This window comes from Neolamprologus brichardi, chromosome 7, assembly GCF_056152115.1.
Source record: "Neolamprologus brichardi isolate AB-2024 chromosome 7, ASM5615211v1, whole genome shotgun sequence".
NCBI classification, from domain to species: domain Eukaryota; kingdom Metazoa; phylum Chordata; class Actinopteri; order Cichliformes; family Cichlidae; genus Neolamprologus; species Neolamprologus brichardi.
The window spans coordinates 44,466,735-44,481,350 of record NC_142110.1 but is presented as its reverse complement, the minus strand read 5'-3'; the positions used below and the strand labels follow the sequence as shown (position 1 = coordinate 44,481,350).

At 41.1% G+C, this 14,616-nt stretch overlaps 1 protein-coding gene across 2 annotated transcripts in view; it reads right to left on the bottom strand.

Moving 5' to 3' along the window:
* Nucleotides 1–9,534, bottom strand: part of kcnn2 (potassium calcium-activated channel subfamily N member 2) — a 28,259-nt gene extending 18,725 nt beyond the window's left edge. For both annotated transcript variants that reach the window (XM_006788797.3, XM_035907039.1), the window contains exons 1-2: nt 8,596–9,534; nt 8,096–8,191 (exon numbers count right to left, since the gene is read on the bottom strand). In XM_006788797.3, coding sequence (XP_006788860.1) covers nt 8,096–8,191; nt 8,596–9,378 — 879 coding nt within the window. In that variant the 5' untranslated portion in view covers nt 9,379–9,534. The remainder of the gene's footprint in view (nt 1–8,095; nt 8,192–8,595) is intronic.
* Nucleotides 9,535–14,616: the final 5,082 nt, after the last annotated feature.

Genomic DNA, 14,616 nt, shown 5'->3' with positions numbered 1-14,616 from the left:
CTCAGTATGAATGCCTATAATAAAGTTTCATGGTCGTTCCTTTAATAGTAAAATGGCTAAAAATGTAGTCACAAAAATAATAGATAACAAACAGGCCTTTAAGTTCTTACAATCTATATTTATCACATGGATATTGAAAGACACATTTGTTTGTATCTATATATGTGTCCTAACCTTAACTGTGTGCCTTTGTTCTAAAACAGCTCTCTCCAAAAACCCCCACCTTACCTTAGGAAAAAAAACCTAAAATCAGTTCAAGAGCACAGACGTTAATCCCCTGCAATGTACAACAGAGCCCAGGGAACAGGACGCCAGCCTGTTTCTAACTCGGGGCAAATCAAAGCATCAGCGGTTTCTCTTTGACATTCATCTTGTTTTCTGATGGACTTAAAATACAGTCTAATCACTCAGAGTGCATGCCCCTTTCCCATCATCGAAAAGGCTTCTTCATGTCAGTCTGAGAGACAGCACAGCCGAATATGTCTTGAGCTCATTCCCTGCCTGCCGATGTCCTGCGTCTGCACTGTGCAGCCCCGGAGGAGCTCACCTGCGCTGCTAGCTGGGTTGGTTACTGGTTTCACTGCTCTCAATATAACTAATGGAGTGCAGCTCAATATTTAATCTGTGTAATGTGGAGATGGGAACATATATCTTGTCACTGAGAATGAAATCACTCAATCTCATTAGTGAATTAGGTTGAGAGGTTCAGTCCAATTAGGCATTAATGCAATGCTTTATTTATGATATCAAAGTGAGCCACTAAGAGGCCAGTTTGCAGAATAAATCTGAAGCTTTCGCAAATTCTGTTTGCTTTCGCTTCCGAGATTAAGTCTCACATTTGCATGTGCAATTTTTCCATTTGAGCAAAGTGAAACATTTCTGAGCCAAAGCAAAAGCTCGTATAAATCTTTCTTTAAAGTGCTGTGGCTGCAGCCAAGTCGCCACACATTAATAATCTACATTCAGCTGCATGTTTGGAGTCACACACACACACACACAAAGAGCAATTTCATAAATAATCTTCAGGATCCTCAGCTCCATGGGTGGTTTGGTATCTCTGCCCTTGAAAGGCGGTACGTTCAGTGAAAACATTGAGGTCACCAGCCAGTGGTGGTTATCTGACTCCAGTCTGGAGTCTCAGGTAGAAGACAGATTTCACTGTGAGAAACACAGGAGAGCGTCTCCTGCAGTTACACCATATCTCTGACACATACGCAGCACTCAGGGGCAATCTGAAGAGCACAGCCAAGTTTGGCTTTGGCAGAATTTTGCTGGCACAGTTTGGGTGACGCGCTGTTGTTTTATCTTTTCTGCTGAACCGAAAAATGTAATATTGCGCGACTGTGAAACATCAGCGCAGACTCTTATCGCAAAAGTACACATCAAAGACAAAAAAAACCAACCCAGCCCCCAAAGCATTTTGCATTAGTTTAAGAGAACTCAGCAGAACTGTCATCACAAGGTAGAGTGACACAGCAGTGGCCTTAACACAACACTTTGATGTGAGAAGAAGAGGGAAACTTGCAAAATGTCAGTTTGTGTTCGCTTAGAAAAACAGAGAGAACTCATCAACCACCTCAGCAGCTTGCAGCTCATATCAGACTCTGACAAGGACATGTCAAAGTTAGGAGAGCTACACACTCAATGCAGCTGTGTTAACTTCCACAACACAGCTGCATTGCCTAACTAAGAAGTCTAAAAATTACTCATCTGGAAATATTAAGGAGACGTATAATAAGATTCATGCTTCCGGCTCTTTATCAAAGCTGGTGTGTAGAGGGAGGAATACATATAATTTTCCTTGAGGACACTGAAAAAAACAAAAAACTAAGGACAAATCTTTTTCTTTTTTTTAAGCACACTCAGCTCAGTAGGTCACTCCTCACTGCCAATGCAGCACAGCAGTTGTATCCCTAAACAAATGACAGCCTGTGTCCGACCTCTGTCCTGCCTGCTCAGAGTGACCTTTTTTTGAGTTTTCAGTCACTCTGCGCAGAACAAACTTTGTGTTGTGGAAATCAGAGAGCGCAGACTTTACCGAGCTTGACAAGTAAATCAGTTTTAAGGGGCTAGAAGTGGTGGGGAAACCATTTCATCACCCTGACTTATGCTTCTACATCTGACAGGCATCTGTGAGTACACATGGATGTGCATGCATAATCTACTTCACTGCAGGAACAACATTTCCCACATGGAAAAGTGCACTTTAGAAACAGCAATTCATATTGCAACATTGCAAACACATTAGGCTCTCGCAGAGGCGTAAAAATGAAGCGCGGGGGATGTGGATGGGGAGGGCGTGTTAAACCTAAGAACATTGCATAAAATCGAATAACACAACAGCTGACAGAGTGCTGATGCAGTAATGCTAAATAAGGATTCAGTCGATGGGTGGGTTTGTGTTTTGGTGGGCGTGGTGGTTTCCAAACTTTTTCTCCAGGGGACGTCATTTGCAGATAGAAAATAAAAATATTTGGGTTGGTGAAGCTCTACATGGGAAATCTATCATTTAAAGCGATTAGTTTCTGATCTATCATTTAAAGCGATTAGTTTCTGATCTATCATTTAAAGCGATTCGTTTCTGAACTCAGGCTCTAATGTCAAATATTTGGAGTAGCCACCCCTCATTTCTTTACATTTTGTTAGGAAAATGGGAAATAGATGCAGAAATTGTCTAAACAAATATAGAAATAGAGCTTGAACTCTTTTAGACAAGCTTTCTCATAATTACTTTTGTCTTCAAGAATAGTTTCCAGGCTTCTTGTTAAAGCGCTGCTTTGGATGCTGACATGGCAGAGCCTCCACTGTGTTTACAAAAGGCTGTAGACACTCTTTGCATCAGACCTGTTGCCACTGAGACTATTTCTGATGAGTCTTCAGTGAACTGTACATGAGTAAACTGGAGTGTCAGATGCATCTTTCAGGTCGTGCGTCAGGTCTTTGTTGGATTTTTTCCCAATTTGTCAAGGACATAACTTCCAGAGCTGTAGAGAGTTTTTTTAGACCTGCCACTTCTTGTTTTGTCCTCCACTGCCCTGTTTCCTCAAAAATTTAAAGACACGCTCCACAGCATGCTGAGTTATGCCAAGTTTTCGATTAATAGCTCTTTAGGAATCACCTTTTGTTACAAAAATCCTATTTTAAGTCTGCCAAACTGGTTCAGCTAAAGAAACGGGAACAAAGGATGAGCTTTTGTGACAGGATGCTAGCAACAAAGTGTCTAACAACTCAATTCAATATTCATTTTTTGCTAAGTTGTGTGTCATGTGTAGACACAACACCGGCTGATCCTTGAGTTAGGTGTTTTTTAATACTTGAATGATTCATGCAGTAGGTAAAAAATATTCCTCTGAAAATGGCCAATGTCTAAAGAAAATCTTTAAAACACCTCCATCCTGGAGAGCTATTGTTCAAGAGCACTTTAAAAAATTACACGTCTTGTTCCTTGGAAAGTGCACATTTACATTGACTTCATTCATGGGAAAATACTGTACTTTTTGCTTTGCTACACTTACTACTTGGCAGCCTTTATGTGAGGTAAACAAAACATGGTCAAAGACAGAATGATTCAACTATCAGAAAGTTAGTTGGCAACTGATTCCTCTTTAGGTTTAGACTATTTGATAAAACACGAGTTTTTAGATGTTACGTTGTTCGTTTCTTTGCAGCGGAAGCTTCTACTTCTGATAGTTTAGGTAAACTTCCTAATCACATTTCTAGATACATAAGAAACACTTTCAGTAGCTTTATTTTCAGCTGAGCTTTTAAAATGATTGACTTTATATGATTTTGTACTTTGTTGTTAATACTTCTATAGCATCTGATAACCTCTTTGCCACTGCCAGATTTCCCTGTGTGAATTTACGAATCACTGAAAATTTACCAGTCAGTAGCTGTATTTTTCCACCTGTTAAAGTAATGTTTCTGACTTTGGAGAAGCTTTTCTCAAAAGAGTTTCCAAAACTGCCAGTTAAGCAGATAATCAAGTTAAATTATCTGCTTAACCCCTCCCCCCCTCCCCCCAAACGTTCTCTTGTTTCAGCTCGTCTGGTGTGACAATTTGCTGGTTTTCGTTTGTATTACATCACTGTCAGTGTTTGCAAGCATTGTACAAAATCTCTGCATTTAATAATGGCAAAAAGGCTAATTCAGCACCAATAAACGATACCAGATTATTTAGCGATATAGTGAAGACTTAATGATGTAAAATCTGAAGTAACACAATGTCACGTAGAAAAATGCGCATTTAAATCCATCCATCTCCATCAATCCTAACTGCAAAGACACTAAAGTCCAGGTGAAACTGGACATACACACTGAACATATCACCAGTGCATCACATGACTAACATCTACACCCAAACCAGTTTAGAATCACCAGTTAACCTAACATGCATGCCTTTGGACATCTGCACTCAGCACAGTGCCTGCGGATGACCAGGTTCAATCTCAAACCTTCTTGAAGTGAAGTGAATGTGCTAACTGTTGTATCACCCCAATTTAATCAACTATCAAAATATTGGCAATAGTAAAATTTGCATTGGACAAGCAGAGATGGGCAGTAACGCGTTACAAGTAACGCGTTACTGTAATCCGATTACTTTTTTCAAGTAACGAGTAAAGTAAGGGATTACTATTGCAAAAACGGTAATTAGATTACCGTTACTTTCCCGTAGGAACGCTGCGTTACTGCGTTACTAAAACCGTGATTTTCTTGCGAGAATGTCTCATGACAGTGACGTAAGCGAGTGCGACGTGCGTGACAACAGCTGTGTGCAGATCAACAATGGATCATATATCGAGTGCGGGAGAGAGTATGAGCGTGCAGCGTTTAAAGCGTGGAAGTACTGACCTTACTTTGAGTTTGATTCCATAAAAAGTGACAAAAACATTAGTGTCCGTTGTGCGTGGGAAGAAAACTTCTTTTTACAGCGAAAAAACCCCCCCTAAACTTCCAAGCAAGCACCGAGTGCGCTACGACGTAATGGGAAACTCACAGAGAAACTGCCGTATCCTTCCACTGACCGCTGCGGCACACCTGCACCAGGATAACCCTCCGCCTACCCTACTCCTGCTTTACAGGTGAAAATAGAGCAAAAGGACCGCTAGTCTTTGACTTTATTTATTTTCTGCTGTGTTTTACTTGCATCTGAAAGAGTGAGTGTAAACACAATATATATATATATTATGTGCTGGAATGTGCAGAAAATAGGTTTAAATGTTAAACTAATTTCTTCAAGTCAGAGAATGGTGCATATAATTAAAATTTTGCTTCATGCATAAAGGTAAAAGATTAAAACTAACAAAACAAGTTTTAAAAAGAGACTTTTCCATTTGATTACATTTTGTATGATGATTATGTAGAAAAAGTAGAATTGGGCTGAAAGATCTATCGCTTTATCACCTATTCAGGTTGTAAATCATGTTTTTAAAAAGTAACTAAGTAACTAAGTAACTAAGTAATTAATTACTTTTGAAAATAAGTAATCAGTAAAGTAACGGGATTACTTTTTTGGGGAAGTAATCAGTAATTAATTACTGATTACTTTTTTCAAGTAACTTGACCAACACTGTGGACAAGTTTATGTCGTTCCTAATGCACCTGACGTAGCACCTCACTGCTAATAAAAAAGTCAACCTTCAATCAGGATTTTCAATTTGGGGCATTTAACCTTGATTTAGTCCTGATATTTAAATGTTTAAGGATTCAATCTGGAGACTGTTTCAGTTTATCTTCCTTAAACAAAAAATAAACCGAAAGAAAACAATCAGTTTGTTTTTTTCACAAGTGTATTGAGTAGCAGGCAGCACACGGACAGAGAAAATCAGAAAGAAAAACACATTTTAACAGCTCTCTCCGGTCTCTCTCTGTTCTGTGTGCTTGTGTGTACTTGCGATTACCATCAGCAAGACAGATTCAGAATTAATTCAGCCGTCTACACATGTGGATGTGTACGTTTTTGAAGGCATATATGTCAATCTGCAGGAACAAAAAAAGCCACAACTGGCACAAAAAACAGCAACAACTGACACAAAAGAGCCTCAGTCAAGGAGGGATGGGAGCAGCTGTTGTGGTGGATGTTGAAGTATAACAGTGTGAACTGGATTTAAATAGTGAGACAAAGTCAGTTCCAGGGACTGGTTACTCCCAAAGGGAATGTGATGAATTAGAGGACAGACCTTCTAATCAACTTGTATATTTACAGAGCAGGTCTAGTGAGTAAGACTGCGGTGACTTGATAATGTTTTCTGACTCATCAAAGTGTTCCAGCTTCTACTTCAGTCAGCGTGAATATGTGGCGAATTGCAATAATCAGCTGTGAAGAAACAACTGCCTTAATAAAGTTTTCTAGGTCAACAAAGGAGGAAATGTCTTTTATAGCAAAAAGAGAGCTATGTGGGGTGAAAAATGTTTTGGATATTGACGTGACTGTCAGAGGGGACTTGATCAAAGATGTCTGAGCAGCCTGCCTGTGTGTTAAATATGCATCTGCTGACAATTAAAGGAATGGAAAGAAGGCCTTGCTTTAGAGCTAAAATAATCACTTGAGCTCAGGAAACAGCGGTTCCTCAGAGTCATTTTAAGCAGAGAAAAGAGATTTAAACTTCTTGAATCCATGTTTATAATATACAGATGTGTTGCTGTAACATTGCAGCAAGGATATATATACATAAAGGTAGTCTCAGCAAACTGGTTTCCTGTGAATGGGAACAATAACCGCGTGGCTGATGCAGGACTAATTTAATACCTCTACCTAAATAGAAACATGCTGTGTACAAAGAATGTCTCTTTACATCAAAACTAAATTGTTACACCGGTCGGCAGCTGCATAAGCAAATGGTGAAAAAAAGCTCTGTTTATGGATTTATTTATTCGCTCTGTATTTTAGCAGAAATGTCCAATGGCCAAAAAAAAGAGGAAGAAGAAGAAAAAAATGGGTTTGATACTTTCATACCAACGTATGATTTTCTTTCTAATTTATACACAGCTCCTGGGAACCATCTGCAGGGGAAATGAAACAGCTTCTATTGTACAGTGAAATATGATAATGATGCCTTTCTACCATCTCTTATGAAGAAAGGTTTACAATGAGAGATCTCAAGGCAGTGACACATTTTACTGTTGGGCTATTTTAATGACTGATCCTCTCCTGGGGTTTGTAGCTGCTAAATATACCAACAAAGCTGATGAAGATTCTGTTTGCGAGATGCAAGAGGTAAGAAGTGATGTTTTATCAAAGTGTAATGCACTATTTCATAAACAAAATGAGGCTACTTCTTGAGTTTGAGACTAAATAGACTGGCAACAAAGTGAAGAAATAAGGTCAGATGAAAACAGCTGGATCAGCTTTTACAGTTCAGCTGAAGGCATTTTTAAAATCACCCTCTTGTGCAAAGGTAAGAAACTCCATTAACATGATTAAACATGGCGTTGTTTAGGATTCGAGAAAATGCTTGGGTGGTGTTTCTTTTAAGGTGAAGCTTTTCCCATTTAGGTGAATTTAAAAAGAAACAGACAGAAACACATCAGGCACATGAAAGCCGTCTGGCATGCAATGGAGGTCCATGCTGCAGGAAGTGAAAATTTGTGGCAAAGACATGAGTACTGAAGCACAGTAATGCAACAATGCTCCGAGGCATGGTCATAAAACTGTCATGTTGGAGCATCTCGGGCTAATAATCATTCATCCACTCAACCCTGCGAGGAGTTCCTTAATCTTCCCAATATCTATAATGAACTGTTAATGCGGCTTCAATAGCTGATGATTAGGCCTACAACAGCACCAGTGCAACAACCTCTCCCATCATTCACACACTCACAGGGCTGCAGAAAGTCTTTGATTCTTTGAAAGAAAAAAAAAAGATGGCAAAGAAACAAGCACACATTTCACACGTTTCACAATGTTCATGCATTAAATGCACACAATACTTAAATCTGACACTAAATGAGCAGCAATGACTTTAAAATCAACCTGTAACAGTGTAAAAGAAGGAAGAAAAAGTGTGCAGAAATACAGCAGATTAGACATAAAACTGATAAAACATTCTTTGATTAAAACAAAAACCAAAAAAACAACAGAGTGCATCAGCATTACCTGTATCTCCCTTGCATGGTAGATGATAATCAGCCCCAGGAGAATGATTGTAGAAAGGCTTATCAGGCATTTTAGAGCTAATGAATATAGGGATTCCTGCAAAAGAGCAAGGACAGTAAAGTCAAAGAAGACACAACGACATGACAGAAGATCTTGTCTTACATGCTGGAGTAACTCCTACTAATGTGCCAAAATAAATAAATAAGTAAGTAAAAACTGCACGATTTAGCTTTTTAGGACACAGTGCAACAAATTCTAACATTGCAGCTTCTTCTCCCATTCATTGTTTTTTTTGGAGGTGATGGTGGTGGGGGGTCCCCTTCATGGCTGGACAGCTGTGGGCCTTTTGGCCTGCGTGCCTGGGACCTGCCTGAGAACACTTTATCCTACCACAAGTTGTTTAACGTTAAAAACACTTGTTTCGTGAGTCACCTGTCCCCTAAATCAACTCTAGCCTACATGGGACTGCGAGGCACGGACTTTGAGTGGGCTATACGCACCTTTCCATACGCTCCCCATGAGAGTTCAGTCTCTATAACCATAACAACGATCCCAAACATCCCAAAGATTAAAGCATAGTCGCTGAGCCGTTTCCTTTTCTCAAACAAGGCCCTCCTGTGCCCCAGCTTCTCCCCAATGTTCTGGTTCTTCTTTTTACCCGATTTGGCCCCGCTGTGGCTGCAGCCTCCCCCTCCGTCTCCCGATGCGTAAGGCATCAGGGTGCTTGAATTATTCTCCGGCTTGGATACTAAAGTGTCCGACGCATCTGCGGCGGAGATGGGCTGCAAAGGCTGGGACTCGGAATCAAACTCGTGTATGTTTCTGCGGGACGAGCTCAAGTTGCTCAGCGGCCGCATTACGCCGCCGTTGTATCTGCAGCTGCTCATGGCTATTTCATTGTAGGAGTTACTGTCTTTGTGGCTGCTGCCCAGGCTGCCCCGCTGCCTATCGCGGCAATGCTGCTGCTGCTGCTGATGGTGAGGATGATGATGATGATGTCTGGATGAACTACCATGACTAGAAGGTGTGAACTCGCAGACGCTGTACTGGCAGCCTTGCCTCGAAGACGTTTCCGAAGGTGCCCTTAAAGTTCCCACAGTGGCCGGCGACGTCCCGCGAAAGACGAGGCTTTTTCTCGCATCACAGGTGCAATTATTGCAGGTGCAGCATTGGTCGTGCTGCTTGCCGAGGCGATCCTCGCGTCCGCAGTAGTGCTGGTACTTACAGTGCTGGAGCTGCTGCTCTGGGAAGAAATCGTTCTGCAGCTGTAATGGGGTTTCCATGTCAGTGCTGCTTTTTAAAGCAGCGACCAGGCGCCACAGAGCCCCCGACAAAGGGCGTCACGGTCCTTACGGGAGGACAGAGCTGCTGCATGAATAGATCCATTTCGGCTCCGGTAGATGTGTGAGAGGAGCCTCCGATTGGGCAGAGGGGACCAAAACAACTGTCTCGACGTCATGAAAAGGTTGCAACCACAGGAACTGAAGCCCAGCCTCGTTTCATTCTCATCAATATAAGCGAGTGAATTGTTGCTTCCCCCCACCTGCACTGTCACACCTTTACAAAGACACACAGGGAAAACTTACTCAAGGTGTGTGTGTTTTTTATTTCTCATTATTTCTATTGATTTGTGAAACGTCCCTTGATCAGTGCAGCTCTGCTTTGCTGAGACACCGCCACTCCCACAGGTGCATTTTAGCTTTTGCCCCCAACAACACATCAGCACCTCCTATTAATAAAACCCGGACTGATTTCCAATTTCTTGACTTGAGAGGAAACACAAGTAGCTCGCTGTCACCCGTGATTTACAACAAGGTGCTGATTTCATTCAGCTCATTGGCCGTTGAGCGCGTGACGCCTTCGCGAGCAACGGCCCTGTGTCTCCGCAGCCAGATTGATGTGAGCGCTGGTGGCTGCCTTATTAATGGAGTCCAAGAGTTATATCACCCCGAGGAAATACAACCAACTGCCCGAGATTGAGCAGCTGTGGCATAAAACAAAGACCGAAGCCCAATCATCCACACATCGCGGCGTAACAGCAGCAGCAGCAAATTTAGTCACAGGGCCGTTTGGCGCTATTGGAGTTATGTTGTTGTGTTTGCGGTGGGATTTGAGTGCGAGCTGCGCAGTTTGATTGCTCGGAATGATTTCTTTGCTTCATCTGCAGTGAAGTCGTAAAGTTGCCCTTCTATGCAATATGTAAATTAAGCATAAAGCGTAGATCCAGAAACAACAAAACAGCTCCAAACGGGCGCAAAAGTTCGAACTGCACGAGAGTGCGTGGTAAAGTATTAAGGTGCACGTGTTTTCCTACAGTTATCTAAGTGGAGCTGTTTACTGGAGCTCACAGACAAAAAAATTGAGTCTTCAAAGTCAGAAACTTCGACTCCGTGGACTGCTCCACTCACCCATTGATCACTACCAACCCCTCAATAAAACAATCCTTCAGCACAGGATCGCAATGCGCACTTACTCCTGATTGGCTGATGCACACGCCACGTGACATCTCTCGCCTTCACGAGCCGGAAGCTTCTTCTTCTCTCTCTCTCCCTCCCTCTCTCTCTCTGTGAAGTCCGGCGAATGAGAGCCGTGCTCGTTAATTCAAGCCACAAATCGCACACAATCTATGGGAGTCTATGGACTCTTTTCTGTAAGGCAGATAAAACAGCCTTCATTGAAGCTGAATGGTCATTTCTTCCCCCCACTTTAAATAGAAAGCATTGTCAGATATCTTAGCCTTCGTTTCTCTGCAAAACGGGCAGAGCATTTTAGTGCTTAAAAGCATTTTGAGCGGTGTTTTGAAATTACACCGTAAGAACAGCGAAATGTTGTCCTCTTATGTAATTTAAAAATGTGTTTATTTTACAATGTCATAACACTCATTTTTGTAATAAAAAAAAAAAAAAAATAGAAGCTCTAATTGTAAGGGAATTCCAGATCTTAGGAAAAAAACCACAAGATCCAGAACAATCATATGCACAATAGTATGGGAAAAACAGGAAGTTATAAAATCAGATATTTTCGGTAATTTATATTTAGTTAAAATAGTATTTTAAAACTGCTAAAGCCTGGCTAACCCACCCAGGTACAGATTTATGATCGAGTTACTCACTTCAGAGGAACTAGTTATTGCGCCTTCTAGTGGTTGCACAGAAGGGGAGAGAGAGATTTCAGTGGACAAGGAGACAGGAAGCACATATTCTAATGAGATGCTGGCAGCTGTGATGGTGTACATTTTATTCTTTCAAAATGGCGTGTACAAACAAGGAAAAATAAACATGAATGTGAATTCTAAGCTAGAGAATAAACCCAGATAAATCGTTTTATATTCATGCCTCTTTGCTCTTTTGCTTTCTCCTGTTGAATAATGTACATCCAGTTATATGAAACTAAAGTGTTTCACAGGACCGTATGGAGTCCCATGGAAAACTTTGGGTCTTTATGGAATAACATAACTTGAAATAATGGTTTTCGTTTGACTTTGTCAGTCTGTCACATCATTAGGGATGAATTTGGGTCCACTCTTCTCTACAGCATTGCTTCTGTTCATTGAGATTTGTGGGCTTTATCTATGCACAGCTCTCTTAAGATCCAGCTGCAGCATTTCAGTCAGTCACCTTTGACTATAGAATACTTTGATATACAGAAGAGTTCATAGTCGACTCAATGTCTGCAAGGGGTCCAGGTGCTGATATGTGCTAATATAGTGTATTTGGTTTTCTCCAAATATGGTGTTGTACATCTCCATTTTGGTCCCATCTGTCCACAGGACATTGCTCCAGATGTTCCGTGCTTTGTTCAGATGCAACATTGCAAACCTGAGCCTTGCTGTCATGCTCTTATTAGACATGGAAGACGTTTTCTTGGCAATCCTTCCAAACAAGACACAGTTGTTCAGCTTTTTTCAGAACTTTACCTTTAACATTCAACACATTAACTGAAGCCTGTAGAGTTCGAGATATAACATTTTGCAGTTTCTCTGAACATCGCATGATCTGACTTTGGAGTGAATTTGTTAGGACATTAACTTCTTCACAGAGTGTGACATTGTGTTTACACACAGTTGAATGCTCCAGAGCAGCAAACTGCCAAAACTGATGCTTTTTCAGAGGTGCTCACATTTGCTGATGATCAATTAACCAAGTACCTTTGATTATCAGCACCTGGCTGCTACTTACCCTCTTAATTTCTTTAGAAACAGTAATGGAGTACTTAGTTTTTTACAGGACTACATGGAGTCATGTGAAAAAGTTCCTTTTCCACATGACTGTATATATGGGCCTTTGCATTTATAATCTAAAAGGATGCTATCTTTGTTCATTCAGGCACCAGAGTTATGTCTGTCCTCCTTTGTGCCATTTCTCCATTCTTGCCTCTGATGTACCTTGAAAGAGAAACATAATGCTTCCTTACACAATTACAGAGTCAGCACCAGTTTGCTCCGCAACTCCATGTGTTTATCTAGTGGACTGTGTTTTGATCATACTGACAAGTAGGTTAGGAAAAAGTGAGGAGAGAAGCAAGCTGCAAAGTTAACAGCCTGCTTAGTCAACAGTATAGTTTGCTCCTTCCTTTCAAAGCACATCTGACGGAGTCGTGCACCTGAACCCGGTGTCACCAAAACAGATTCCCGAACATCTTTATTTAGACGCTTTGGTGACAAAACAGCATTAAAATTGCTCAAGGTGATACTGCCTTCAATATAATCTCTTAAGCCCAGTCAGAGTGTCTGCTCTTAATGTTTTTTATTTTTAAATACCCATTTAATATGATTAATGTTTAAATGCATATTTCTTATGTAAAATGACAAATAAGTCTTATAATTGTTATTATCATTTGGTCTTATAATGGGCGGTATCCTGCTGTTGTCCATCTGCACATAAATGATTCGTATTTCAATGTAAATGTGCGTACACAATTATTTACATTGTGATTTTGTAGATGGATAGATGAAGAAGGGAAAGTACTTTCTTGAGGCATTTCAAGATCAATGTCACCCGCCTCCATTGTGCTGGGAATGAATTAAACATGATTTATTTAGCTGTGAGTCATATGGACACTGGATACCTGACTTGAGTGAGAAGCTTTAACTCCAGCATCAGTTTGCATCTGTTTTTACTACAATTCCTCCTCTAATGTCGCTGCTACCTGATTACGGAGGGCTTTTAGGTGCGTCACACCTGACAGAAGAGCCATTTATGTTGAGACACGGATTTACTGCAATCTGATTTAAGTGGCACCTTCAAGGGCATGATGGCGCGTCATGGAAGCTGGGATTTTGACTCTCGGTTTCAAGCTTATTTCCATGAGGAAGAGTGATATAGTGCTGCTGTGCTGATCCATCTGTAAATGTGTCACTTGGAATCTGGAGAATGGGCAGCAGCCATGCATGCATTGGCAGAAATTCGCAGCCTAATTAGTCTGTCTGACTTTCGTGTGTTTTATGGCAAGAAGACTGAAGATGAATGTGAAATACAAAGTGAGGAGTGAGGTTTCTGACTGCGGCATGTGGCATCAAGAAATGAAGATTTAGTAGTAAAACACAAAGACATATTTTACGTATCTGAACATAATTAACATCAGTACTTGCAAAATCCTTTTATTAAACTTGCTTTGTTTTCATCTGTCTCTTTCCTGCCACTGGAGATTAGAAAATGTATCCACTGTGAGTGGCACTTTGAGGACAACCCTGACAAGCTCAGCATGTTTTTTCTTCAAATTATGTGTGTGTCTGTCTGACAACCTGAAAGTACCACTGTTTGTCATTTTGTACAAATTATGGATCCAGAAATGCAGCATCGCTCAAGTACATAATAGGACACTGCTTTGAGCACAGCAACTTAAATGAGGGGTTATCTGAAAGTCTGACGTCAACTGTGCCGTTCCCCTTTGCTGTTCTTTGATCATTTCTATAACCCCACCTACAGATAACAAAAGAAAACTTCTCTGGAATAATAATTCTGTATTAAGCCTGGAGAGTGTAATTCTGGGCAGCATGGTGGTGTAGCACTTAGTACTCTTACCTCACAGCAAGAAGATGCTGAGTTGGAGGTTCTCAGCCTTTCTGTGTGGCGTTTGCATGTTCTCCCACAGACACGTTGGACAGAGATGGTTGTGTGTCATTTAGAGTGTTGGCGGTGGAGCACCTGGGTCCAAAAGTCAAAAAGTCCTTTTCCACTAGCACCTACTTGCTTCGACTCGGCTGACATGGCTCAACTTGACACATCTCAGTTTCTGATGTTTTCCATTACAATTGAGCACCACCAAATATGTGTGCGGTCACTATAGCAATGCAGCTGAAAGACCAGTGACGGCATTTATATAAGACATGAACACCACAACAATGAAGGGTGTAGAGGTGATAGTATGCTTCCTGCTTGGTACCAGGTACTACCACCTAATGCAAAACTCTGAAAACCGAGTTGAGTCCTACCCACCCAAGTAGGTACTTGTGGAAAAGGGCTAAAAGTGTCCTTGAGCAGGATACTGAACCTTAAATTGCTTCTCATGCATCTATTGGA